At 27.2% G+C, this 27913-nt stretch overlaps 3 protein-coding genes across 8 annotated transcripts; 2 read left to right on the forward strand and 1 right to left on the reverse strand.

The window, feature by feature from the left end:
- Positions 1 to 878: 878 nt before the first annotated feature.
- On the reverse strand, positions 879 to 5343 carry LOC112683053 (probable peroxisomal acyl-coenzyme A oxidase 1). 3 transcript variants are annotated; one of them, XM_025553906.1, is made up of 14 exons: positions 5055 to 5343; positions 4256 to 4383; positions 4024 to 4192; positions 3782 to 3950; positions 3418 to 3541; positions 3244 to 3363; positions 3052 to 3176; positions 2528 to 2691; positions 2272 to 2434; positions 1997 to 2187; positions 1643 to 1792; positions 1468 to 1573; positions 1236 to 1382; positions 905 to 1165 (listed from the first exon to the last, which is right to left on the reverse strand). In XM_025553906.1, exons 2-14 carry the CDS (start codon positions 4374 to 4376, stop codon positions 905 to 907), a joined length of 2010 nt encoding a protein of 669 aa, XP_025409691.1. In that variant the 5' UTR covers positions 4377 to 4383; positions 5055 to 5343. The 3 variants fall into 3 exon arrangements, with proteins under 3 accessions (XP_025409693.1, XP_025409691.1, XP_025409692.1); XM_025553907.1 differs by lacking the exon at positions 5055 to 5343 and adding an exon at positions 4684 to 4904; XM_025553908.1 differs by lacking the exon at positions 5055 to 5343 and having other exon boundaries at positions 879 to 1165; positions 4256 to 4376.
- Positions 5344 to 5412: 69 nt separating this feature from the next.
- LOC112683055 (TAR DNA-binding protein 43-like) lies at positions 5413 to 8982 on the forward strand. Of its 4 annotated transcripts, none has more exons than XM_025553914.1 (5): positions 5413 to 5501; positions 5745 to 6078; positions 7523 to 7695; positions 7789 to 7926; positions 7994 to 8982. In XM_025553914.1, the coding sequence occupies exons 2-5, from the start codon at positions 5841 to 5843 to the stop codon at positions 8597 to 8599; spliced, it is 1155 nt and encodes a 384-aa protein (XP_025409699.1). In that variant the 5' UTR covers positions 5413 to 5501; positions 5745 to 5840; the 3' UTR covers positions 8600 to 8982. The 4 variants fall into 4 exon arrangements, with proteins under 4 accessions (XP_025409699.1, XP_025409698.1, XP_025409697.1 ...); XM_025553913.1 differs by lacking the exon at positions 5413 to 5501 and having other exon boundaries at positions 5508 to 6078; positions 7994 to 8610; positions 8782 to 8982; XM_025553912.1 differs by lacking the exon at positions 5413 to 5501 and adding an exon at positions 5508 to 5681.
- A 1922-nt stretch (positions 8983 to 10904) lies between these two features.
- Positions 10905 to 18265, forward strand: LOC112683054 (V-type proton ATPase subunit H). The gene is made up of 11 exons (XM_025553909.1): positions 10905 to 10947; positions 14300 to 14618; positions 14716 to 14797; positions 14865 to 15048; positions 15209 to 15427; positions 15782 to 15987; positions 16057 to 16141; positions 16201 to 16379; positions 16445 to 16672; positions 16735 to 16848; positions 18079 to 18265. Exons 2-11 carry the CDS (start codon positions 14561 to 14563, stop codon positions 18152 to 18154), a joined length of 1431 nt encoding a protein of 476 aa, XP_025409694.1. The 5' UTR covers positions 10905 to 10947; positions 14300 to 14560; the 3' UTR covers positions 18155 to 18265.
- The last annotated feature ends 9648 nt before the right edge of the window (positions 18266 to 27913 follow it).

The raw sequence follows: 27913 nt of genomic DNA on the forward strand, positions 1-27913 counted from the left end.
TTGTATGTCCGTAACATTTACATACAATTTATAATAATTTAGGCAAAATAATTAAAATTTATTTTCTCCGATGTAACAGAATTGTTAAGAAATAATCAAAAAGTTAGACACATTGACATAATTCACAAAAATATGTTTATTATTTCAAAAATACTTGTTTTATTTTTACTGTAATTATTATAATAGTTGATGTTAGTATAAATATTTTTTCATAAGAAATATGTCAACACTTCAGTATATTTGACCCAGTTATTTTCTATAATGGCTACTGAATATTAATATTATGTTTAGTTTACATTTTGTTTTTTTTCAACCTGTAGTGGAAGTAGTCGTCAATTTAGAATGCATTTTAATTAATGCTTTTGCATTCTAAAGTTATCTAAAATCTAAAAAAAAAAGTCAGATTATCATGTATTTATTAACATTATTCCACTACAATATAAATAAAAAATAAATTTATACAACATGAAATTACCATATATTGTTACATACAAAAATAATATGTAATCAATGTTTTTATTTTCAAGATGTACATAATAAGTTTATAAAAATCACAAAATATTTTTAAAAAGTTTATTAAATATAAAAACAAATCAAGAGTATAGTATAAGAAAAAATTAACACCAGTTACTTTTTGATAGATTAATTAACAATTAACCTTAATTAAAATATTTCCAATAAAAAATAATAACAACATAACATACTTAATTCAATCACATAAAAAACAAATAAAAAAATAATAAGTTATAAAAATAACCCACTTACAATCTTTTTAAACAATGAAGAATACACCTAATGTAAAAGATTAAAAAGAAAAAAAGAAGTGCTTTAAAAATTTTTCTTCGGTAAAAAGTAATAATTTTAGATAAATAGAATAGTAATCGCTCTACTAAATTAGATTTATTTATAGATTTGATTTTAAAAATGGTTTTAAATATTTATAAAAAGATATATTAACAGGATCTTGATTTAAAGGGCTTTTGTTAGCATCTTCTATTAGACGCTCATAGACATTTCCATCATATACTCCTAAAGCAGAAGCCAATATTTCATCTCGTACATCAAAACTATCTACCAACCCTACTGCATTGGGTCTAATACATCTTAAGCATTCTTCTAATAAAGACTGTACTGATGGAACATCATTTGATTTAAGATTTGAATACTAGAAAAAAAAGGAAATAATAAAAATGTTAATAGAATAAAATAAGAACTTATACAATAAAGACACTTACCTGAAGGAAATCACCTAATTGATTTATAATCCAATGACAACAAATTAATTTACACAACTCTGTAAGTACTTTCATTAACTCTGCTGAAAGTTTTACAGTTTTAAGTGTTGTAATAAAAGTGTTTATTACAAATGCTCTACAGTGTGCCTAAAACAAAAAGTTTAACATTATTTTATTATACAGATAAGGAATAATAAAAAATAACTATAAAACAAATTAAACTAAAAATTACTTCAGTTGCTTGAGTTAATTTAATAGTATTTTCATTCCAAGCATCTTCTTGAGACATTCCAGAATTTACTAATTGGTTTATAGTGAAGTAGCAATTTTCAATTTTACTAAAAATGTCAATAATGATAAAATATCATTATTATTAAGATACATTGTACAAGAAATACAAAATTTACCTTCCAGCAACTTGTGTAAATGCATTGTTCATACATTCTAAATTTGTGTTCCAGGTCTTACGTCTTGAGCTTTTGAAAGTATTTAAATACGATACAGTTTCAGTTAGAATTAAATTACATTTTGCATCATGACATGATTTAAACAAAAACCTTTAAATTTAAACTGGTGATTAACAAGAGATAAATACTTAAATATTATTATTTATATGGCCAAGAAATACACTTTATATTATAAATAAAAGTTAAATACACAATTAATAATTTACATGCAATTTTTTTTTTTTACATAATTTGACAAAAAAAAAAAAAAACCTTAGCTTGAAATGAATAATGCTTAAAATTTAAATATATTACCTTGCTGTTTGCAAAAGAAGCACAGTATTTTCTCCTTCATATGTTTCAGTGGCAGATGTCATTGCATACATATTTGGAAAATTACTGCAATTCATATATCCATGTCCCCCACATGCTAAACGACATTTTGTTACTGCAACAGCAGCATCAGCAGTACTGACAGCTTTTAAGCAGCATGCCATTGCATGTAACTACAAAATAAAGTAATTCTTAACTAACTTATATATCTGTTTTATTATGAATATATTTTGTTAAATAGTTTCTTGAAATTATACCTCTGGCAATTTTCCTAAATTGCCTAAATCTAACTGTGAAGTTACTTCATTATAAGTATCCCAAAGCCACATTGCAGCAAACTTGTATGCTAAGCTAAGGGCTATAGCTGGAAAAATTTTATATTGTTGTGTTTGGTAATCTAAAATTTGAGATTCACCTGCACTAATATCATAACAAACATTAGTATAAATACATTATAATAAAAAATATTTATGTATAACAAGCTCATTTTTAAAATAAATCATTAATATTTACCCGGGCTTAAGTTCTGACTGTCTTCTAACACAACTATATCTAGTTGCTATTATTGCAGCTTTTGATACATAACTACATACTAAATCTCTAACAATCACTACACGAACAAAAATCATAGTACCATATGTTAGTTTGTCATTTACTGATTTTTTGTAAGTTCCGTCCTTAAAGAAAAAGAACAAATATAGTTTTAACAAATAATTAAAATAATTAAACTTTTGGTTTAACATTTTTAAAAATGTATTATAGTATCTAAACAACAAAAATATTTATAAAATAGACACAATAGGATAAGCTATAAAGTATAAATAATTAGTGTAAATAATAAATAGCAAAAAAAAAAAAAAATAGAGCTCAAATGTTTATGACTAAAAGTTTATCAAAATATGCATTTGGATAAAACAAAATATACAATTATATGTTTAATAAGGTAGTTTTTTAATTTTTAACACAAAAAATTATATATTTATCCTTGAGTATGCAATTTTAATTTAAATTATTTAAAAAATAAAAACAATATTCACCTTAAGAACTTGGGCATTTTTCATAAGCATATTCATTCTAGGTATTCTCACTTTATCGAAAGCTAAATACCCATTATTAGTTGAATTCATTCCTAATTTACTTCCAATTTCGCCGATTTTTATTCCTTATATAATATTTGAATTAGTTACAATTTTACAATTACAAGAATTTATTTGTTATTAATATATTACCAGGCATTGGATTCCATGTTTCCTCATCTCTGAGTTGAACTATAAATGGGTGTATACCAAAACACTCTCCTTTGGTGTAGAGCTGAGCCATTACAACTGCATAGTTACAAGTATGTCCAACTAAAATTAAAAATGATATAGTATTTATATTAAATTAATTTTAAAGTTACTCACGTCCACCAGGCCACCATTTATATGACGTTAATGTAGGACTATTCAAAATAAATTCTTCTGCAGCTGGATCATAAGTACAAGTTGTTTCTAAGCCTCGAATAAATGTCCCATGACCAAGTTCAGTCTGTAAAAAGTTAATACAATACACAATCAATGTCGTAAAAGAAAATATTTTGATTTCAAATTTTATAGATGTGGGAGCATTTATAGTAAATATTCACTAGAATGTTAAAACTTTCTAGATATAATTCTTTTAAATTATTTAAAAAAAAAAAATAATAGTTCAATTTTTAAAATAATGATCAAGATTTTGGATATATAGGGATTTACATTGCATAAAACAGAATAACAAATAGTAAAATACCTGAGCGTAGGTTCCTATAATTTGATTGCTAAAAGCTCGACCAACCCAATATCCTTGCTGTTCCAATGTTCCCTGACCCATAATGGTTGGTATAAACATAACATAATGCACAGAAAAAGGTGTACCATCCTTAATTATTGCACTACCTATTGATCCACCTAAGAGTGATCTGAAATTTTAATAATAGGTAATTTATTATATATATATTACTATTAAATATATGTATAATTTTAGATTCATACTTGTATATTTCCATGGAACTGCTAGTACTCTCATCAGATTGTTGCCATTCATTCACTTTTTGGAATAAAATACAACTTTTACGTACAGCATGCTCATAACGTTCTTTGTGACTTAAATATTCCATTGGAACTTCATCCTTCAATCTCGGATCAGAAAGGAAAAAATTTTCTAAATTATAAATAAGTATGAAAATAAGTCCAACAATTAATTAACATAAGAATATCCACAAACCAAGTTTTCTTCTATTCAAGGTTTGTGTAGCACCTCCATCCAAAAAATTAGTGAGTTCTTCAACATCAAAAGTGCATTTTTCACGTTCTTTTAGCAGATCAGCATTGACAGTCAATTTCATTTTAACTCTGTAGGTATACAACTACAATTTACCAAAAAAAAACCCTATTGCAAGGCTATATGTTTATAATATTTTGGCTCAATTGTAATACTGTTATTACTATATATGATATAATGTATGTGTGTAGATGCATAAAATAACAAACAAAAAATAAATGTTAAAACGATAAGAGTAAAAATATAAAAATACTAAATTAACAACAGTGGAATATCTCAGATAAAATGGTTGTGAAAGTTAGTCATTAAGTAAATAACGTAATATGAGAGTGAAACGAAGATGGGAAAAGCAAGCACAACGAAATATTTACCCAAACTAAAATTAATATAATTGCGAAGGCGAAGGCAAAATACGGGTAAAAACGAAAAAAATTAAACCAATGTCGGACGCGTAAAAAAATGGAAATAGAGGACGGTTCCAGTGGGTCATTGAGAGGTACCGAAGGCACCTCGTATACGTTCAATATTGCGTAAACGCCTTGTAGCACAAAACAAAATTACTAAACAACACGCATACGTCTACAGCTAACATACGAACAGGTGGCCTTCGACGGACGACGGGGAATGGTCGATAGTTATCAATTTCCCGAGAACGAAGATAGCCCCAGCGTGAAGATTACGATTTCATTAAATCCTGTGCGTGATTTATCAAGAAATAACTTATCCGAAATCTGGTTCTTACCACGGCACGAGAGATTCGTAGGTTTAAAGAACGGTTTATACCGTTCGTACAGATGCTCATTCCACGGTATCCGGTGAACTCGCCATCGTCTGCCCCATCAATATCAATGTGGGACATACCTACTTATTTTTGATTACGGACTTTACGTGTCACAAGTACTGTTTGGAAAAATAAAAATAGTAGTGATACAAAAATATGTAAAAGTAAAGAGTTCGGATGTCGTTCAATGATCAAGTGAAAAATAAAATATCCTTACAACCCCGGAAAAAAATGTCCCTTATCAGAAATATAAAAGTTTTCAGCTGCTGCGCAGCTTCTCCATGAGAACGACTGTCGAAAAATGATATCGTATTGAAAACAATACAATATAAATATAATAATGTAATCAATATTTCCGAGTTTAACCTTAAAAACAAACAATTTTTGCCGTTCCAGCACTATAGTTGTGTATGTACATAGTACATGGCCTAAGTATGATTTACCTGAGTAGATAATATTACACTCCATCGTATTCTTATAGATATTTTATGGTTCTTGAATGCGTTTTAAAATATTATCATTATTTATGCGTACAACAGTGTTAATGTTAAATTGATTGCTAGATTTATCATATCAGTTTAGAAATTGGTAGAACTCTCGTTACCAAAATCAATTGTTATTCAAATTATTAATATAACACGTTTACCGCAGGTGTTTTAAAATTTATCAGGCAAACTTTCATGTAAACAAGGAGACTTTTGTTCGTTTGAACATTGGTCGAACCAATAAATCGAAACATTGTCAAACATGTCTGTCAAATATGTATTGGTTTCTGATGAAGAATATGGTGAAGCTGTTGAACTTCCATTAGAAGATAATGGCTCATTACTATTGTCTACATTAACGGCACAGTTTCCGGGAGCTAGTGGACTAAAATTTCGTACGGAAAATAATGTTGTGAGAGGTGTTCGATTAGCTGATGGTCGATTCCATGTACCTGATAATGAATGGGGAAAGACTCCATATTATTGTGTTTTCCCTAAAGGTATTTTACTTAATTAGCTCATACTATAATAAAAAACAATATTTTAACTTGTTTGACTTTATACTAATTTATAAATAATTAGTAAGATTTATTATTATGTAGGTATATGCTTAGATACTATGTTCAAACAATAACTAACTAGTCATTAAATCATGTAATCATTTATTTTAAGAAATTCTTTTTTAAAATAAATCAATAATTTCCTAGGTTGTAATCATATTAGTTAAATATTATATACTTAGTTATAACAACTATGATTTTTAAATATCCTAGATATTAATAAATTTAATATAGACGGCCATAAGAAAATTCTTAGTTCTTATACTACTATTTTTACCCATGTTTTAATATTATACCTTACAAAAATAATTTTTTGATAATTAATTTTTGTTTTTCTTGGTTCTATAATATTGTCATTCAGCAACATTTTCCATAAATTAGATATTTTTTAGCACAATTTTAAATGTGTATGCGTTGATATTCTTTTATGACGTAACTTAAAACTTTAATCAATAAGTTTTTTCTTATTTTGATGATTTTTTTATATCCAATTATTATTCCTAACTGGTTACTAAAATTATGTATTGTTTTACATGATCACAATTATAATATTTTATAGAAATTTTAATAATATTAAAATGTATACTAACAATAAATTAAGATACAATGCAGATATTCTAAAAAAGTGGTTTGTAAATGTAAAGAGTATTTATTTCTTATTTCTATACATTCTACAATACTTGTTGTATTTTCATTTTATCATGAAACAATTAATAAATGGCTATTTATTAAATATTTTATTTTATTTATGTAAGTTAAATAACTATATATTAATTAAGCTTTTTATTGCAATTAGAAGTCCAGTTTAAATTGAATGTTATATATGTTAACACTTAAACTGTTGCTGTTTAAATAATTTTAGATACCTTGATGTTAATGATTTCAAAATTAGACTAAATAGTTATATTAAATGTATTTAATTTTATTTAAGTTTTCTTTTTTCAATTTATAAAAATAAATAAAGAAAAATAGTTATTAATTTGTAATTTATTGTATAGGATATGTCACTGTTTTAGGTTGGGTTATTTAACCTATTTTTTTATAAACAATTTTTAATGTTTTGAGATTTCAGTTTTATAACTTATTAATTTAAAAAATGATTTAAGATATTCAACTATGTTTTTAATAAGGATATGATATCTGAGACCTTGTGACTTTTGAAGTTACTTTATTATAGCCAATTGGTTAATAATCTGTCAACTAATATGCTATACAAAAGCACTGCATGTATAATAATTAGATTTAGGGTTTAATAATAGGTTTAAGGTTTACTAATAAGTTTTTTAAAGAAAAATTATTTATAGTATTTAGCTTTATATATTTAAGTATATCTAATTGTTTTTACATTTTGTATTACTCATTTATGTATCATAAATTGTTCTAGTGGAAAATAAAAGGAAGATTGATGATAGTGTAGAAAATCCAACAGCTAAGACAAAGAGATTAGAAACTAAATTGAAATGTTCAGATTTAGTTGTCTTAAATATACCATATACTTATGATGAACAAAAATTAAAAGAATATTTTGGTCAGTTTGGAGAACTACTAATGTTACAAGTAATTATAATAAGTAGAAGCTTATCAACCTCATTATCAAGTTTTTCATTCCATTATTTTCATATTTTATTTTTAACACTTCATTATTATTAGATTAAGAGAGACAAAAATGGACAATCTCGAGGATATGGGTTTTTAAGATATACCAATTTGGAGTCACAAGTTAGAGTTCTTTCTCAACGTCACAAGATTGATGGTCGTAACTGTGAAGTAAAAGTTCCAAAATCTAAGGTAATATACATTTTAGTCACCCATTATTCATTATATTTTTATTAACTAAAGTATTTCTATAATTTAGGAAGGTAATAGTTCAGAACTTTCTGGAAAAGTATTTGTTGGTCGTGTTACAGAAGATTTATCAGCTGATGACATTCGTGAGTATTTCAGCAAATTCGGAGAAGTCATCAATGTTTTTGTGCCCAAAAATCCATTCCGTGGATTTGCTTTCGTAACCTTTCTTGATCCTGAGGTAGCTGCTAGCTTGTGTGGTGAAGACCATATTGTTAAAGATGTTTCTGTTCGTGTTTCTGAAGCTGCCCCTAAACCACAAGTACCTAAAAATCGTCATCAAACTCCTCCACCTAGTGAGCCATGGGAGCGTTCTAATAATCGCCTTAATGACAATTATCGAAATTGGTATCATTCTCTTGATAATCGAGGAAATGTAGATATGCCTAATCTTCAATCTTTGGGTATTAATGGACAAGACAGTTATCCAATGATGCCTTTAAGTCCTGCTATTGTTGCTGCTGCATTAACACAGGCTGCTGGATGGAGTTTAGCTAATGGCCGTATGATGCCACCTCCACCACCTCCTAATGGGAACAATCAATGGTCTCAGCGAAATAACTATAACAACAGGAAACGTGCTAATAATGATTACAATTCATCAGGAAATCGTTAAATGAGATAATGGTAATTTAATAAAATGTTAAATGAAAAATATATGTTAGGAAAATTATTTATTATCCTGAAATAATGCCAGTTCTCACAACTGTTTTGATTTTTCATTAATATACTTTGTACATATTTCATTATGTATAATAAAACTGGCTTGTATTTTTAATTTAAATTTCGTTCAAGAAGGCATTGCTGTTGGAATAACAATCATTTTTATTCAAATACAACATGTTTTCAATATGAAGTAGCATGGCCGAAACAATCTTATTTTACTGGACAAATTTATTTGTTAATCAAAATTAAGAAATTCATTTACACACTTATCATGTGTATATATAAATATACACATTAATTTATAGTTACAACACAATTGTTTATATAAAAATATTCTTAGTTATATAATTCTTATTTAAATTATTTTAAATTATTAAAATATATTGTCCTTTGGTGGTACGAATGATCTTACAAACAGAATGAATGTAATTTGTTTGACATTTTTTGATTGAAAATTATACTATCTTATTTGAGACTTGTAAGAATTGTGTTTTGCCTTATAATTTTAACATAATATGCTGCTACCATAGTATATATAAGAAATAAAAATGGTCTTGCTTTTTATATAAAGATCTTTTATTATGTGTCTGTATGTCTAGTGTGTTACTTAAGACTGGATTTTTTATTATATAAAGAAAATTATGGATGGTATTATGGCTTTCAATATCCACAATACAGTTGAAAATGATATCATAAATAATTATTAATTGTATTATATGCTATATTCTTAAAATAGTATATGAACCTGTATGTTAATACATTAGGTTTCTGCATATTTAAAATTGTATACTATTTTATTTATTTGAATATATACTAGTATATATTCAAATTTACTAGTTTTCCAAAAATATTGTATTATATTATATACAAAGTTATAAGTGTTATGTTATATACCTGTTTGAACCCATTATAGGATTAAAAAAAAAAAAAAAATTAAAAATATGTTTATTATGTTTCCGTGGCATTAAATATTTTTATTTGTTTTTCTTAATAGTTTGTGTATTACATAAATATTTATAAAATCTATAAAAAATGTATGCACAAAATTTAATTTTCAACATCATATAATATTCAAATATAATAAAAATAAAATTATAAATGTTGTTTCATTTTACAGTTAAATAATATAGAATATTATATAGTAGTCAATCTTTTAGTTTTAATATACTTTGTCTAAGTTTTAATAAACAATATCAAATATTAGAGCTTTTGAAGGTTAAAATATTCTCTTTTTTTTTTTGTATTTTGTAATATATTTATTATATTTTACAAAAATAATATTTTAACTTTTTTAAGTTATATTAAATAATAATTATTTGAATAATTTTTATTATTAAATAAAATGTCTATGATTGAAGTATATTAAAAACCATGATTGCCATAATCCTCCTTGTATTTAATTATTTCTAGTCTGACTGAATGAATGATGATTTTAATCTTATTATCATTATTGTTATTTTTATTGGTGCATAGAAAACATTTATTGTCTGCATAGAATAAGTTGTTGAAGTTAAAACTTGTACTAAATGTGTGTAAAATCATCTGCCTGTATGAAGTACTCTGATTAAACTGAGTTAAATATGTCTTACAATTTCAACTTCGAATAATATGATATTTATTTCTTATTATTAAAAATAAAAATTGAAATTTGGGCTATAATATTGTCGAATAGCTGTAAATTTGTGTCGATGAATGTCTTCAACAAACGGAACATCTCCAATGTTTTGTAAGTATGTATGTTTTCATGTGTATTTGCTCAGTTTCTCTATTACGTATATTTTTTTGTTTGTTTATTATCCCAGCATGTATGTTTTATTTTTCCTTTATCTATAATATATAGTTTTAAACTATGATCCAGAATATATTGATTAGCTTACATTTAAGTTCATTTTAATGTGATTCTGTTACTGTTCTGTTTGGTATACATAATATATACGTATAGGTATTTCTTATTAATGCTTATTATTTTAAGTGTTAAAAATAGTGTTAACATTTTTATTCATTTAAAATATTTTTGAAACAGTAATTAATTTAACTTATTTTATTAACTCATTTCAGCTTCACTTGTGAATTTTCATTGGCAAGTTCCGAGGACTAAATATTATCAGTCATTTTCAATATGAAATTTAAAATATTTGCAAGTCGTTAAGTAAATACATTAATATTTCTTCTTTATGATAATTCAGATACACTAATTTTTCTTTTTTCACTTTTACTTAATATTATTTTTCATTCGTTTTCAGGAAAGTACTTTGAAATGAGTATGAATGATTATATGAAAATAACATTCTTCAATGGGTTAGTATTTAATTTTTTTTTTTTTTTTTTAATTTTATTCTATCTTTAATTTGTATAAATTAATCGATTTGCTTCATTATTTTGTTACACCTATATTTTTGGTATCATGGTTATCATTTAACATATTTAAAATCCCTTAACTAATTCACTATTTAGTAATTACTACTTAAACATTATTTATTGTAATCCTGAGGTTAACTCAAAGGATATGAAGTTCCAATAATGAGTAAATATTTTAGTGAATACTCTTATTAGAAAATAATTATTTCATTATTCAAATTGTTAGTAAATTAAATGTTAAAAAAGATAAAATAATAGTTAATTATTAATTTACACTGGGTGCTGATATAAAATTACTTTTCAATTTAGAATTGATTTTATACAAATGAATCACAATAACAAATTATATTTTAAATCCCTTCTGATAAATGATAACTATTTTTGTCACTATAGGTGAGTTGATTCCCAAGACCTATTTTATGTATTAGTTGATTCCCGGGTCATTAAGAAGTATGTACGAGTTTATTCCCTATTGTATATTAATTATCAATATATTGCATGAGTAAAGAGCTTATGACTGTAAAGAGTTCGACCATCACATATCAAATAACTAAATTATTTTATATTTTTTTACCTTACTACTAAATGTTTTTAATAATAATTTTTTACCTACTACATTTTTTTATTAACCCGGCGTTAGAAAATATAAAACAAATGTTTTATTAAAAATGTAAAAAGAGTGCGGTCATTTTGACCATAGCGCGACTAACGCCAGATTAATAATTGAATGGTTTTCAAAATATGAAAAAACTAAAAAGAACATTTTTGAGAAACTTGTCAGCCAACCTCTTCGTAGTGTTTCTTGGGTTATGCTATTAGGCTGAATATTTTACTAAATATTGAATAAAATATATAATGACTCGGGAATCAACTTGTTCATACTTCTTGATGACCCGGGAATCAATTCAATGGTATTGGTGGAGGTAAACAAGTACCCGGGATACCTTTTTACAGCAAAATTTCTGCAGTACTACTTCTAGTATACAATTATATTTAAAATAAACATACATGTGGAACTAGATTTGTACCAAATTTCAAAAATATTCTTAATTATTTACAATGATTGATAGATATAACAATACATAATATTGCTACGTTGAGAGTCAAAATATTTTTAATTTATGCAATAGCTTGAGTTAAATGCATAAACATTTCTTGTTAAATATGCGGAATGCAATGCTAGTTGACCATTGCACCCATTCAGTATAATAAAATCTTGGTTTTATTAAGAAATACCAATAATAATATTACTATGATGATTTATATTTCATATCTTATACTACATTGTGATGAAAATAAGTGTTGCATATAATTAGGGCTCGGGACTTTTAGGAACTTGCATGTTTTTAAATAATTATCAAAAACATAGCTAAGTAATATATAAATTTGTTTCATAGCAATACAAGTTTATATTTAAAATTTATAGTTGCATATTTTGCATATTTGACCATTTTTTATTTATAAATGCATATTTGACAATTATTCATATGAAGGAGTAAGTTTTTAAATTTTATAAAAAAAAATTATAATTTATTTCTTTATATATCATGTGACTTGGAACTCAGGTGTCTTATTGGTGCACTAACTGAATGCATTAAAATAATTAAAACTACAAAAAACGTATACATTCTGCAAAAATTGAAGAATCTGCACAAGCTAAGGCTAACTACTAAAAATATTGAACATTTTAAATGGAATAATGAATCTATGGATGGATTGCCTGCAGATATTAGTAGTAGTGACCTACGAATTTTTAAGTTTGCACCAATAAGTTCCGTAGACGTGTATTGTTCCTTTTCTAAATATAAAATTATTTTGTCTGATAACAGGCAGTCATTTAAATTTTCTAACTTAAGAAAATATCTTATAGTCCAATGTAATGCTCAAAGTTAGAAGAATTATAACTCTATTAAAAATAAAAAAAATGTTTTCAATTTAATTTATTTTTAAAACCATTTTAAGTATTTTGTTTTAGATAAAGACTCAATATAAAATGAAAAAAAATTTGAAAGAAAGAAAAAATTATCTCAGATTATCATATCTATCATATATAAAAATATTATTATAATTTTTTACTAGTTAAATTTTTTTATTTAATTAATTATTACAAATATAATTTTTTTTAAATTCATATTTTAATAGCATATTTATTGATTTTTTTAGGGCATAAATGCATACATATTTTAAGGTTTTTAAGGGCATGAAGTCCCTAGCCCTACATATAATCAATGACTGTTAACCATTTATAATTATTTTAAATTCTATCTTATAATAAGCATAAATTTAATTATAATACATTTTTAACAATAGAAAATTTATCATAAACCATCGTAAGAATTTATCATAGGGAAATTGAGGATAATTGATTTAAAGTTTGGAGTGCTGAACACTCTTTTCCTTTATTTGCATATTCTGAACTGTACAAGGTATCCAATTATCTACTGGAAATCCTATTCCCCTTCTTCCCATGGGCTTATTAGATACGCATCAACATAATTCCTATCCGTGATATGGTTGTATTTTAATCTTAATTTTTGTTTTATTCACTAATTATTAATTATCATATGTTGAAATACTTAAATGAGAATTTTGAATATTCATATTAAAAATTACCCATAACTTATATATAGTATACCACAAATTCGTATATTATTGGCATTGAACTATTGGAAGTATTATAATATAACCAAGTCTTGGAATTTAATGTGTTGAAAATAGTTTGAATATGTATAAATAATTTGTGTTAAATTAATTTAAGGCTTGCTTAGTTCCCAATTAAAAATATAAATGAATAAAATTATTAGTAAATAATTTTATTTATAATTATTTTTTTATTCAAATGTTTGAAGAATAATTCAATTTAAGAAATAAATATATAGAACAGTAATTAATTAAATCGTACAAACAAGAACATACTACTTATGATAATGAATTTTAAATCTAGAAATTATGAATTATGAACTTGTGTCAAATCAGATTTCAATTATGTTCTACCATTGATTATAAATTATTTATAATTAATAGCTATACACTACATTAACAAAAATGCTCTTGCATGAAATATTGTTGAATTATAATTTGAAGCGTAAATTGAAATTGTGATGTCCAACACTGTAAATGCTTATTTTTTATTTTATTACTTCAGTATCAGTTAATTATAAGTTTGAATGTATACTTTTTTTTTGATTCATCATTGTACCTATTCCATATTTGAAACTCGTTTTGTAATAGTAATTATTATTTTTATTTTCTACCTTACTTAGGTCCTACTAATCCTTTACTTTTATTGTAGGTTTATCATTCTATTAGGTGTTGGCCCGTAGAACGGAATGACATGAATTATACAATGAAAACAGCCTTTTCATATTACGGTATTACCTTCGTTTTGTTGTGGTCACACTGTATTCCATTAACAGTGCCCAGTGGATAATATGAGTTTTAGATAAACTGCGTTCATTAATTTTTCTTCGACTGAAATTTGACTTACAATTTTGAACTATTTTTACTAAATTCATTTTATTTAAACATTGTCTGGGTTTTATAAAACAACAAAATGTCGAAAACTACCAACATGAAAGATATTTTACCCGCATTCCCCGAGGAAAATATTGGTAAGTGAATGTTATAGTTAGACAAATAAAAGGGCGTGTACCTCTAGACAATTCAATACAATATCTATTTTAATTCCCAATTATTTCTTATTTTCAGATATGTTTGCCGCTACCAGTGTTTTACAGCAACAAGCAGCAGAAATAAGAAATTTGAATCCAAATTGGTCTTCTTATTTACAGTTAATTTTTGGAATCCTGGTGAATCGTCTTTCTTGTGTAATAATTTATTTTTCAATTTCTTCATAGGTCTCAGATGATATCACAAGATGTGTTTGACTTTATTAGTGCTTACGATGTAACTGATGCAAAAGGCCAATTTTTAAACAGCAACCGTCCTCAAGCTGCTAAGGCTTTTTTTAGCTTATTGGAACATATTTCAAAGGAGTCAACTATACAATATGTACTTGTACTAATTGATGATTTATTGACAGTTAGTAACTGTTATTTAAAATATTTTAAGCTTCTTTTTTTAAATTATTTATCAAAATAAAATTAAAGAATTTGACTTGTTTTTGTATAATTATTATTATTATTATATGATATGGTTAAATTGTATTTTTTATATTGTTTTATTATATTTCACCTTACAGGAAGACCGATCACGTGTAGAAATATTTCATGAATATGCTCTTAAAAAAAATGAACCTGTTTGTGGAAATTTTTTAAACTTATTGAATGCTGCAGATGGTTTCATAAATAATATGTCTGCTCGGATTATAGCAAAATTTGCTTGTTATTCAACTGATCTCATCAATCAAACTGATCTTCAGTTCTACTTGAATTGGATTAAAGAGCAACTTTTGTCTGCAGTAAGGCAATATTATATTAATAACATTTCTCATTGATTTTTCTTTAGTTACAGTCCAAAATAAATTGAAACTAACAGTGTTATAAATTGTTATACTTGTAATTTATTTTAAAATTAATTTTTACTGAATATTTATATTTTATGTACTTATATCAAATAATTGATTAGATATTTATTCACATTAATATATGATATAACAATATAATTTACTGTGTATGTGTTGTCATACTGGTTAAAGTAAATATTTTAATTTATCACAATATATTTATAGCATTTATAAATTAGTTTAATTATTTGTCTACTAATTATTCATTAGGCCAATTGTTTTAGGTACATTTTAATTTTTAAATTTCAGAACAATGAATACATGCAATCAGTTGCTCGCTGTTTGCAGATGTTATTGCGTCGTGATGAATATAGAACTGCTTTCATTTCGGTTGATGGAATATCTACTCTTTTAAGTATATTATCAGGACGAGTTAATTTCCAAATACAATACCAACTAATATTCTGTGTTTGGGTTATGACATTCAATCCAAGATTGGCTGAAAGAATGAACAAGTTAAATTATATAAGAAAATATTTTAATTAAGATACTGTCTAACTTAATTCTTATTTTTGTATTGATAGATTTAATGTTATTCCGATCTTGGCAGACATTCTGAGTGATTCTGTTAAAGAAAAGGTCACACGGATTATTCTTGCTGTATTCAGGGTAAATTTAAATTAATTGAGTATATAAGTTATTTTTTAAAATGATGATTTGAATTTTAGAATTTAATTGAGAAGCCAGAAGATAGTACTACTTCAAAAGAACACTGTATTGCTATGGTTCAGAGCAAAGTATTAAAACAACTAAGTATTCTTGAACAAAGGAAATTTGATGATGAAGACATAGTGGAGGACATTCAATTTTTGAATGAGCGTCTACAAGCATCTGTTCAAGACCTAAGGTATAGTTGATTAACATTTTATTTTATCAAAAACATTTTATATTCATTTTATCTTCATATATTAGCTCATTTGATGAGTATGCTACTGAAGTGAAGTCTGGTCGTTTAGAATGGAGTCCTGTGCACAGATCAGCCCAATTCTGGCGAGAAAATGCATCTCGTTTGAATGAAAGAAATTATGAACTTTTACGTATATTGGTGCATTTGTTGGAAACAAGCAGAGATCCACTAGTTTTAAGTGTTGCTAGTTTTGATGTTGGAGAATATGTTAGACATTATCCTCGTGGAAAACAGTATGTATAATGTTTTTATTAAATTAAAACTGTACCATACTTATTTCTTGTTTATTTTGTAGTATAATTGAACAGCTTGGTGGAAAGCAACTTGTTATGCAACTTTTATCCCATGATGATGCTAGTGTGCGTTATGAAGCACTCTTAGCTGTACAAAAACTCATGGTGCACAATTGGTTAGTTTCAAGTATATTAAAAGTTACTATAGTTTTGGGGCTAAAAAAAATATAATAATTAAAATATGAAAACATATGTTCAAATATTTTTTTTTATTGTATGTTTTATGTTTACAATTATATGAATAAATTATATAAGCAACTCAGAATTAAAAAAAAGTGAAAAGGTGGCAATAATAGGAATAACAGATTAGGAGGAAAGTATCTGATGAGTATTGGGTGCCACTTTGGTATGCACTCTACCAGTTTTTCCTGTTCTACGTCAGTTCTACACCCGTTCTATATTGGACAATGACTATTTTTTATGGATCATAGAACATGAGTGTGAGGTAGGATCAGAAATGCATTCTGATGAATAGGCTGGATATAGGTGTCTCACAAGCTAAGGTTTTATTCATAAAATGGTAAATCATTAAATCTCATATATAGATGAAAATACAGGAACCCTCACTCAAAGTATTGAAAGGTCATGGTTGGATGTGAAAATGAAATAATTGAAGAAAATTAAGGAAGTTTCTCTTCATTATTGCAGTCTCATCTTGATTACTGTTGCTAGCTAATTGACAGTAAGTCAAGATAGTCCTGATCTTTTTCTCACCATGTTGGAAGATATTCAGAAAGTGTACCAACAATAAAATTAAGTACAGTTAAAACGACGTATTGTAGAACGCATACTGAAACAAAAACTAGTTCGTAGAGCACTTATCCAATTAGAAACTTGTCGGTTGAGCACATACTGAAGTGGCACCGAGTATTGATTGTGATATTCTATGAGTGAAGGAGTCAAAAGAAACAACGAGAGTGCTATAGGACAAAAAGGGGCAATCAAACAAAATGTGAGGAAACTATAGGGGTATGAGTAGAAAGATACAGAGAGGTAAGTAATTTGAATGACTGTGAAGGAAGTAAGGTGTGACCAAAATGGAGGTGGGAAAATGAACTAATTACAGGATAAATTTAAGTTGTAAAACCATGGTTTTGAATGGAATAGTGGTGTTTACATTTCTGTGTCAAGTGGCATAGTTAAGTGGGAGATTGATGTAGGAATTGAGCCATTAAAGATTGTAACAAGATTTAAGATCAGGGCGAAAATCCAACCATGGTATCAAATTACTGGTTGTATGTTAAATGGATGCTGTGGATTTGATCAGGGAGTCTGCTATTTCACTGTTTTTATTAAAATATTAATTGTTTTATTGATTTTATAATTTGACATTATATATATTTTAGGGAATACCTTGGTCGTCAATTGGAGAAAGATCAAGGCACTACTTCAGACAGAACTGCTCTTACAGGAAAAGCTTAAAAATAAATGAAAAATAAAATCTACGAAATAAATTCATCATAATAATAATGTACAGTTGTTAAAGTTGTCATTTTATAGATTAGTTATATAAACAATATTAGTTTGATATCATTAATATATATTTTTTTTTGTTTAATTATTTATGTATTATTGTTCCAATATGGTATTTTGTGATTAATTTTTTTCTCCATATTTTAACTATACCATTATTTTATTGTAGTTAATTTTCATAGATATATACACTTAAGCAATGTTATAAATTTGATCATTCCAATATAATTCATAAGGAAATGTATTAAACAATATTTTAGTAATCTTGTTTTAGGCTTTATACATACCTATTTGTGATACAATATACTTACATGTGTTCATGTTCTCAATGTTTAAAATAGGAATGTAACAACAGTTTAAATGTGAGTACAGCATTTTGATGACAGTTACTAAGTTGAAGTGGTATATGAGTACATAATTGCATTCAAATAAGCTCAACTGAACTAAAATAAAATAGATCAATAATTTATGAAAAGTGAATCTTATCTGAATTTATCATTTGATAATTTTATAAAGGAAGAATATTCTTATCACGATGGAATGGTATAAAATTTTAGTATTTCTCTTTTGTTACTAAAACTATAGCAATATGGATCAAACTGATTAGATGTTGCTATTGATACATCCAAGGAATCACCTTATTTACGCATTTTTCGGAAATCTTATAGCAAAATATTATGTTTATATCTTTTAAGATTTTATGTATAATATTTAATAATACTGTTAATTATTAACAGGACTCGAGACTTATAGTAGGTAATTAAATTCATTCAAATAAGTGCTTAAAAAAGATTTTAAAACATTATAATCACTCAAATAAGCATTTAAAAAACTTAAATTTAAACAAAAATATTTAATAAAAAAAAAAAAAGTTACCTAGAATAGGAAAAAATTAGCAAACATTTTTAAGTTTTATTTTTACTATATATATTTATACTGTGTACATTTTTTTTACTTATTTATTATGATCACAATAACATGTTTATAACTCGGCTAACCAATACTACCACTGGACACTTGTTTGTCCACCCTTAACATTAAGTATTATATTTAAATATGTATAAGTATGAGTAGTATGATTAATAAAATATGCAAATAGATTGGATGTATAGCCATGTTATAACGTTCATCAATCTTTTTTAGCAACATTGTTCCTTCCACTTCAAGTAATGGGGAAATTGGAATATGAGTTATAAAAAGTTGTTTGATTTCATTTAAAGCTTTTGGTACTACCCCAGATTATAAGAAAATATAATTTCATATAATCTGTGGTACTACAAAAAGTCTTGGCGTATCACTCTCAAGATTAGTAATCCAATTAACTATTGGACGAATAAGAGTGATAAAATGTTTAACATAGTTCCAATATTGATCTGATAATATGTGAGGATAATATCTTGTGTTTCATTGTTTTATCTAACTTTTCTATTATCTTAACAAAAATAAACGTGGACAATATGTATGTTTATAATAAATTTCAATATTTTTTCAATGTACTTACATTTATATCATAAGAAACTGCTAAATTCTGTTGTGTGCATTTATTTTTTTAGACTTTCTAAACAATTTATGAATGAAATTTATCTAGTTTTTACTGAAAGTTTGAAGGAACATTTGATGTTTTTTGCTTTTTGAATACGTGTAAAATTAGCAATAAAAATCAAATGTTGCTAGTGTTAATGTGCACATGAAAAAATTTGAAATAAATGGTCACTCGATTTTTAGAACGGTAAAAAATATTTACCGCGTACAAAAAATATCGGTAAAATTTACCAGGTAAATTTACTGAGCTCCCATCTATAGTTATTATTTAAAATTTATTAATATAGAATATTATTTTTAAAATCGGTTTGTACATTTAAAGTATTAAAATTATTTTTCTTTATTTCATTGTGTATGTGTAATTCTTTTAAAACGGAATTAATGTAAATGCTATTTTGAGTATTAATATTTCTAAGTCTATGTTGATATAAAAATGTAATATATATATATTATGGTGTTTTCTAAACCATGTTTCAAAGATTTAAATTGGAAACAGCATTGGCGCAACTAGGGGGTGGGCTAGAGGGGACTTAGCCCTCCCTGACTGCAATTTAGCCCTCCAGAAAATATTCCATGTTGATTAAACTATAGTCAACATTTTTTTTCCAAATTAAAAATATTAAAATTATAGTTAACATGTTATTTGTGATAAAATCATGATAAGACATATGTGGATACAATATTTACGACAAATCTGTTTTTAGATTAAGACTGTGGGTAATGCGTACCTACTAGAGATCAGCACTGGCCGGCCTAGCCCGACCCACACCGGGCTTGGTCCGGGCCGCGTATTACCAAACCCTAGAGTGCCCCAGCGCCTTATTCTAATACGCTGTTCTCATTAGTTGACCTCATTATGGCCGAGCCATAATTTTAATATTATTTTAATATATTTTTAATATATAATTTAATTTTATCAACGCAACAAACGTACGGAATAAAATATGATTTACTTAACTTTCTACTAAAATGATATAATTTAAAATATAAATTATGAATTGAAAAATTTAAAATTTTGAATATACATGGCATTCATTTTTCAAGTAACTCTGATGGGCCAACTGTCCAAGAGTCCAAATCAAGGTCTGAAAAGAGAAAAAAATTTCCAAGAGGCCAATTTTGAAAAAAATATTAACTGTGGTTCAGTTGACCCCCTGAACCCCTGAACCCCCCCCTAGATCCACCACTGCTGTAGCACGCGGCTGACGCAGTGCGTCCGAGATTTTGGACGCGCGGCCGATCACGGATTTCTTAAAACGCAGCCGCAAGAGATGCACTACTCATATTTTTCATACATAATAAAATATTATTTATTAGAGCCCTTCAGTTATTTTTCTACGTTTCAATAGTCAACAGTGTATTGTTAATTATTAATTTTATTGTGTATAGTGAATACCTAAAATATTATATACAGTGAAGTGTAGGACGTAGGTATCATGTTATTTAATCTGCAGAAAAAGTATGCTTAATGTTTTAAATCAAACAAGCAAGGGTGATTGCTGACCAATTCAACCAACATTACATCTTATTCGTACGAAAATAGTATTTTTGATGACATATTGTAGAAAAAGAAGCTAATAATTATAATTATTAATTAAATAATAATATATTTGCATATGCTGGTCGCGCGTCTCGTGTGATCTGACTGCCTTCGAAGCGGTCATCGCAACGCGTCTATTGACGCATGTGACTGTCACGCGCGTCTGCAGCGGTCTAGGAAATCCGTTTCTATTTAAAAATAAATAAAGTAGCATCAGTGCGTCCAAAATCTCGGTCGTACTGCGGCAGCCGCGTTGGCCGCGCGTCTACAGACGTGTCCTAAGGAATCGCACCTTAATAACACATTTAAAAGGCTTCCGAAAATGACGGCTTCATTAATATTTAACACTCATATATATAACTTGTAAATGATAAAATTTTAATTTTTTTATTTTAAAAATGTCATGCCTGTGTACCAAAGTAGCATTAATAAATATAGCTACCTCTAAATATGGATATATACTGCTACGTGTATTGGTAGTGTATTGTAACTTTTTAGATATGTATGGCATACATTATGTACTATGTAATAAGTGCGGATTAAGAACATATCTAAGTATAAAAGTTATTACTAGTTACAAATAATTATTATATTATAATAATAATATAATTAATACTGCAGCACTTCTTAATTTAATAGTGATAATCAATATGATTTGTGTATTATAAATGCATCAAATTTTAATTATAGCTTCTCTAAAATTACAATTAATAATCGTTATATATATATATATATATAAATGTACGTGTGTTTCTACTGCATTGATATCATAATCTTGTTATGTACAATCAATAGTTGTGTTAAAGTACGAAAATCCCAACATGCCACCAGGACAGTCGGTTATCCATTAGTAATTGTGTACAATTAATTTGTTGTCAAGTCTGAATAATTGGAACGAGTGTGCATATAGTGTGTTTGCAACTATTTCATTACGTTCGTTTTATTGCACGCGACAAGGTTATAATAAATTGTTCATCGACCAACTATTGTCATATAGAAGCTGCTGTACCTATATTGTATACGTTCTTTTTTAAACCGTATGAAAATGTGCGACGAAGATACCGTGAATGTTGATAAAGACTTGAGTTTCGGTACAAAACTCATACATTCCGGACACCACTCCAGCGAATGGACTAATAATGACGTCGTGCCGCCTATATCACTGAGCACGATATACAACTCGGAGTCACCAGGAGTTATTAAAGTAAATTTGTTTTCTTGTACACAGGCATATTCACTTAGAGTTAAATAACAGGGTTTTTTTTTTTTTTGTATTACTGATAAATTAATCTTTTTTTTAATTTGCATCTGTGCTTATTATGTGAAGGATATATAAATATTTGGGGTTCTAAGCCTTTTAAGCTCCAATAAATTTACTTCTATGTTCACGAGTCCCATATTTTATTATGACTTGGACTTAATTCATTATTTTATATCCCCAAGAACCAAATTTTTCAATATCCTGATCGGTAATGCAAATAATATATTAATATAACATTCAAAAACATATTGTAAAGATTATTGTGATTTTAATCCTATTAATTCTTTAAGCTGTACATATTTTTACTTAATTCGATATTATTTATTGTCAGGCTGTATAAAAATGTATTTAACATAATAATTTTTCAACAATGTAAAACGAAAAAAAAAATAAAAAATAAGTAATTCAGTATAGATACAATTTAGGGAAGACAAAATACATGGTTATGTCAAGACAATTAACCCCCAAGAGCAATCTCAAGATTCACGGATACTCTTTCGAACAAGTAAAAGAGTTTAAATATCTAGGGGTGAACATTAATGTGGAAAATAGCATGCATGAGGAGATAAAGATCAGACTGATGATGGCAAACAAAAGCTATTATGCAATGAAAGAGATGTTCACGTCGAAGTTACTGTTGCGACGAACAAAGGAAAGATTGTACATAACCTATTTGCGGCCAATAGCGACGTATGCATGCGAGACGTGGGCGAGCACAAAGGATGGTGAGGCAAAGCTAGCCATTTTTGAAAGAAAAATACTAAGGAGAATCTATGGTCCAGTGTTTAATGCAAACCTAGGAATTTTCGAAAGAAGAAAAAATGAAGATTTACAAAAACTCTATAATAAACCGAACATCTGCAAATTTCTTAGTAACAAAATATTAGAATGGGCTGGACATGTGTGGCGTGTAGAAGGATGTCTTATAAGAAAAGTGCTCGATGGAAAGCTGAATGGAAAAAGATCCATAGGGAGACCACGGCAAAGATGGTTCGACACAGTGAAGAAAGACTTGACACGAGTGGACCCTACTTATAACATCAATTTGGCAGTTGATAGAATGCATTGGAGAGGTATTGTAGAAGCGGCATTAGACCTAAATGGTCTGTTTTAAGCCTAAGAAGAAGAAGAAGAAGTATAGATACAATATTATAAATATTTTTTTAAAAATTACTTAAAAATAATATTTTTAATATAGTTATTACATCAATATTTTAAGTCAATAATATTATTTGAAAAAAATTGCAAGATTACCGATTAGAAAATGTTTACTACATTGGTTGTATAGAAGAAGAATGATATCACTAAATTAAGGCGTCTTTATCAACGTTTTAAATTATTATAATTATCATAAAAATTTAGTTGTTGCATCAATAAGCATCACTATTGTGTATATTATTATTTCATTATAATATCATATAATAATATAATTGGGGCCTATCCTAACTAAGAGTATTTTTAAGTGGATACTTTGATATGTTTTATATCATTAGACGAGAAAGATTTGACTGAGCGAAGGTTAAAGAGGAATGTTAAGTTATCGATGTTTATTTTTTCTATACCTGCAATATCTGAGTATGAATGAAACATCTTAGATAGATATAGTTTAAATAACTTAACTTTTTCAGAATCAGAGGTGTTAAAATTTCTGTTGAGTTTTTTTGTTGATAGAAGATTATGGCGTAGCATTTTCCATGTGACTATGCAAAGCAGTATATATTATATATTATATATGTTATTATTATCAGTTACAAGGTTATTTTTTGAAGTTGACTTTTTTTGTTATTGAAGTTCTCTATAAATTGAAAAACTTTTGTAATTGATAGCATGGTTTTTGGATCAGAAGGCACATTTTGTTGAGGTATCTCGTGAATTGGAGCAGACCGAAGATTGATGACCAGCTCCATAGTGTACATAGCGAGGATGATAGGCATAATAAGCTTTTGTATGACCATATTCTTGGCATTTTAAGCATTAGCTGATTATTTTAGATTTGTATGGTTCATCAATTTTAATTTTGATGTGCAGTAAAGATAATCATTCAATGATTTCTTTAAATGGAAAAGATTTTTATTTACTTAATGTAGAACGATAGTTACCTACTTGTCTGACCTCAAAAAGAAAAACTTCCAATTCTTTCTTTTGTCTTTTTTCTTTCAATTGGTGTGGAAGATTGTAAATTACGTACAACTATTCGCGAAGGTTTATCTTCTCTGAATTGGTATGTATGATCAGTGATGTAGTCGTAATTTTTATAGTGAGTATACGCTTAAATACGATCGATAATTAAACGTGGGGGCCTCCCCCCTATATAGTTATATATACGTTGTTAAAAATTTCATATTTATATTTACACTAACCTGTCACAATTAAATCCATGGGCGTATTTTATGGGGGGGGGGTGCAAGGGGCGATCACTCCCCCTCCCCCGAAATCCGTATTTAAGGGATTAATTATATGTGAGATACACATTTCAAATTTTTTTAATGTCGATCATTTTATAACGAAATCAAATTACGCGTGACTGTGAATACTGAATTAGGCTTTTTGTCGAGCCCATACTTATACAAATAGATTTGTTACAAACTAAGCGTAACTTTCAAAACACAGCCAGGTGTAAAAAAAGAACTACACAAAAGTCGATATGTTCATGTGGATCCGGCATTAGATTAAAAAAAAAAAAAAATCACAAATATTAAGGATTCACCTGATTTAAATATTACCAAAAATTTGACATGTAAATTTTGAGCCTAAATTTAAGAAAAAATTTGAGTCACCCCTCCCCTCCCCTAGAAGTAAGTCTAAATACGCCCCTGATTAAACCTCATATAACATGTTTTCAGAAGTTTGTTTATCCTATTCCACTAAATCCAGAAAAATAAATGTTGGATCTTCTTGAGAAATCGACGTTTTAATAAATATAATCATACATGATTTTGAGTTAACTATTGTTGATTCATCAATTAAAACAGAAATCTTAGACTCAGAATCGATTATTTCTTTTATAACAACTTCTCTCATTTTGCATGCAATATGACTCACAAAAGAAGTACACGAATACCTAGAATGCAAAATTGAACCTAAGTGCACACACCTTTACATTTTTGCAATTCTATAGGCTTTGAATGGTCGTCAAAAGGCCTATTATGCTTTGGTATATAGTATGCAGTGCGAAAAACACATTCATTTGAATCTTTATTTCTATTAAGTTGATCTTCAAAACTCTTGGTTATCGCTTCTAACTCTTTATCTTTTTTTATACTACAGGCAAAAGTATGAGCACTAGATTCAGCATGTCTCTTAATCTTATTTTGAAGACTGGCTAATCGTGTTTTCTTATTTGGATGATAACCACTATCAACCAAACAAGACATCCATTTTTTTGAAAGTTCTACACCTTTTTTTTATAAGTTTTTAAATAACCAGCTTCTTAACAAAAAATACAACCTAACTTTTCTCTTGAACAAATTAACCAGGGATGTTTTGTTTTTCTTTCAAGCCATTACTCAAGTGACCACACAGGAGGCCATTGTACTTTTTTCTAAAATTATAAATGAAATTATTATATGTGGCGTATTGGCGTGATCAATAGAAATAATATTTTGATTTTAGAGTTCAGTAGTTTATTTTTTTTCACTATCATTGTATTTCTCTTGTCATCGTTTGTGTCCGAATATTTAAATTAATTTAGGATGGGAAAAGAAAAATTATTTACGTAAGCTACTCTAAAAATATACGATTTGTATGATGTATTCAAGGTCTTTTTTAAGCGCTTATTTTGATGATTTTAAAGGCTATAAATCCCGAGCTCTGGTTATTAGTATCTAATACTTACCTAAACGGCTACACATTAAATTTAAAAAAAGTATAGTTTTCATTATTTTATAACTAATAGCAGTCCCTAAAATTGTGTGTAGTACGAAATTTAAAAGTGTGCTATTCAAATTAAACCTTTATAAAAATATTATTTATAATTTTATAGCTTGACATGTTTTTAATGTTTAAATGGATTTTTTTCCAAACTACATTTTAATTATTATCTACATTCTACAGAAACACACAGTAAATAATATTTTGTGTTACGTATTGTACTCTTATTATAGTTATTATTATTCATTCTTATTGAGAGAAGATATTTTTATTTTTATCAGTTTGATATTTTAGGGACTGATTTATAACTACAATTTAAATTGTCGGCACCTACAACAAAGGTTGTTATTCAAAAGTCAGTGCAATAATCAGTTCATAGGCGCCAAGAACATGGGTGCTCGGGTACTCGAGCACCCATTGAAAATATTCATTGTGTGCGGAGCACCCAATGGCTAATATATTAATTATAATTGGTAAACCGTTATCACCACATTCATCGTATGATATCAGTGGCTTCACCGCAAAACCTCGTAAGTCAAAATTAGAAAAAAAAATTTTTTTCTTTATTGGATGTACTGTATTTTTCTGTACATTTTGATTTCTACCGGTATTTTTATAAGATAAAACAACAACTTAAGAGATATAATATTTTATATAGATATTATCTTTAATCGTGGATAATACACAAAAACAAACAGTTGTAAGTCATAATCATATAATAGTACAATATATTTTGTTCATAGTCGTAACCATTGTATCAATGAGAAAACCTTTTTATTTTATGTTCATAGTCAATTTTATAAAAGTGACAAAGGTCTTGCAGTTACCAAGTTACCAGTTTATAGAAAATTTAGTATAGGGAGTGAAGAGAAAAGCCCCTCACTAATACTTGACTTCAGTTGCACATAGGATTTTTTTCGGGGGGAGGGTTGTTATTCTAATAATAATTTACTATAGAGATAAATACTGTATAGCCCTAACATTATACTAGGCCTCGGAGAAATTTCGAGGATGGGAGGGGGGTGAAACCCCTTACTCTCCTACAATCCTGCGTGCACCACTGCTTGACTTTAGTAAGAGCACCCAATACATTTTTGAAAACCTGGCGCCTATGAATCAGTTATATTATTTTAACTAAAATGTACATAACGCCATTATGAATATTTGTCATCATAAAAATGGCAAATTTGGTAATTAATTGAAATATTGTCTTGAATATTTAAAAAATGCTAATTTTATTTATCATATTAAATTTTATTGATTCCAAATAAATATACTACCACTCTTACATTTCCTAATAATTTATCAAAAAAAAAGTAGGAAGCTTTTTTGTCTCCCAAAAAATTGTAAATTTGGATGTAACTGGCTTTTGTACTGGTGTCTAGTGTCTTTATACTTAAATATTAAAACACAAATTTAGAATAAACAAATATGTTAAGTTATAACCAGGGCTCATAACTTCTAGCATTTGCATATTTTTTTTGAGAGGTCCTAG

The sequence above is a fragment of the Sipha flava genome, unplaced genomic scaffold (assembly GCF_003268045.1).
Source record: "Sipha flava isolate LNK unplaced genomic scaffold, YSA_version1 217_pilon_pilon, whole genome shotgun sequence".
Taxonomy (NCBI): domain Eukaryota; kingdom Metazoa; phylum Arthropoda; class Insecta; order Hemiptera; family Aphididae; genus Sipha; species Sipha flava.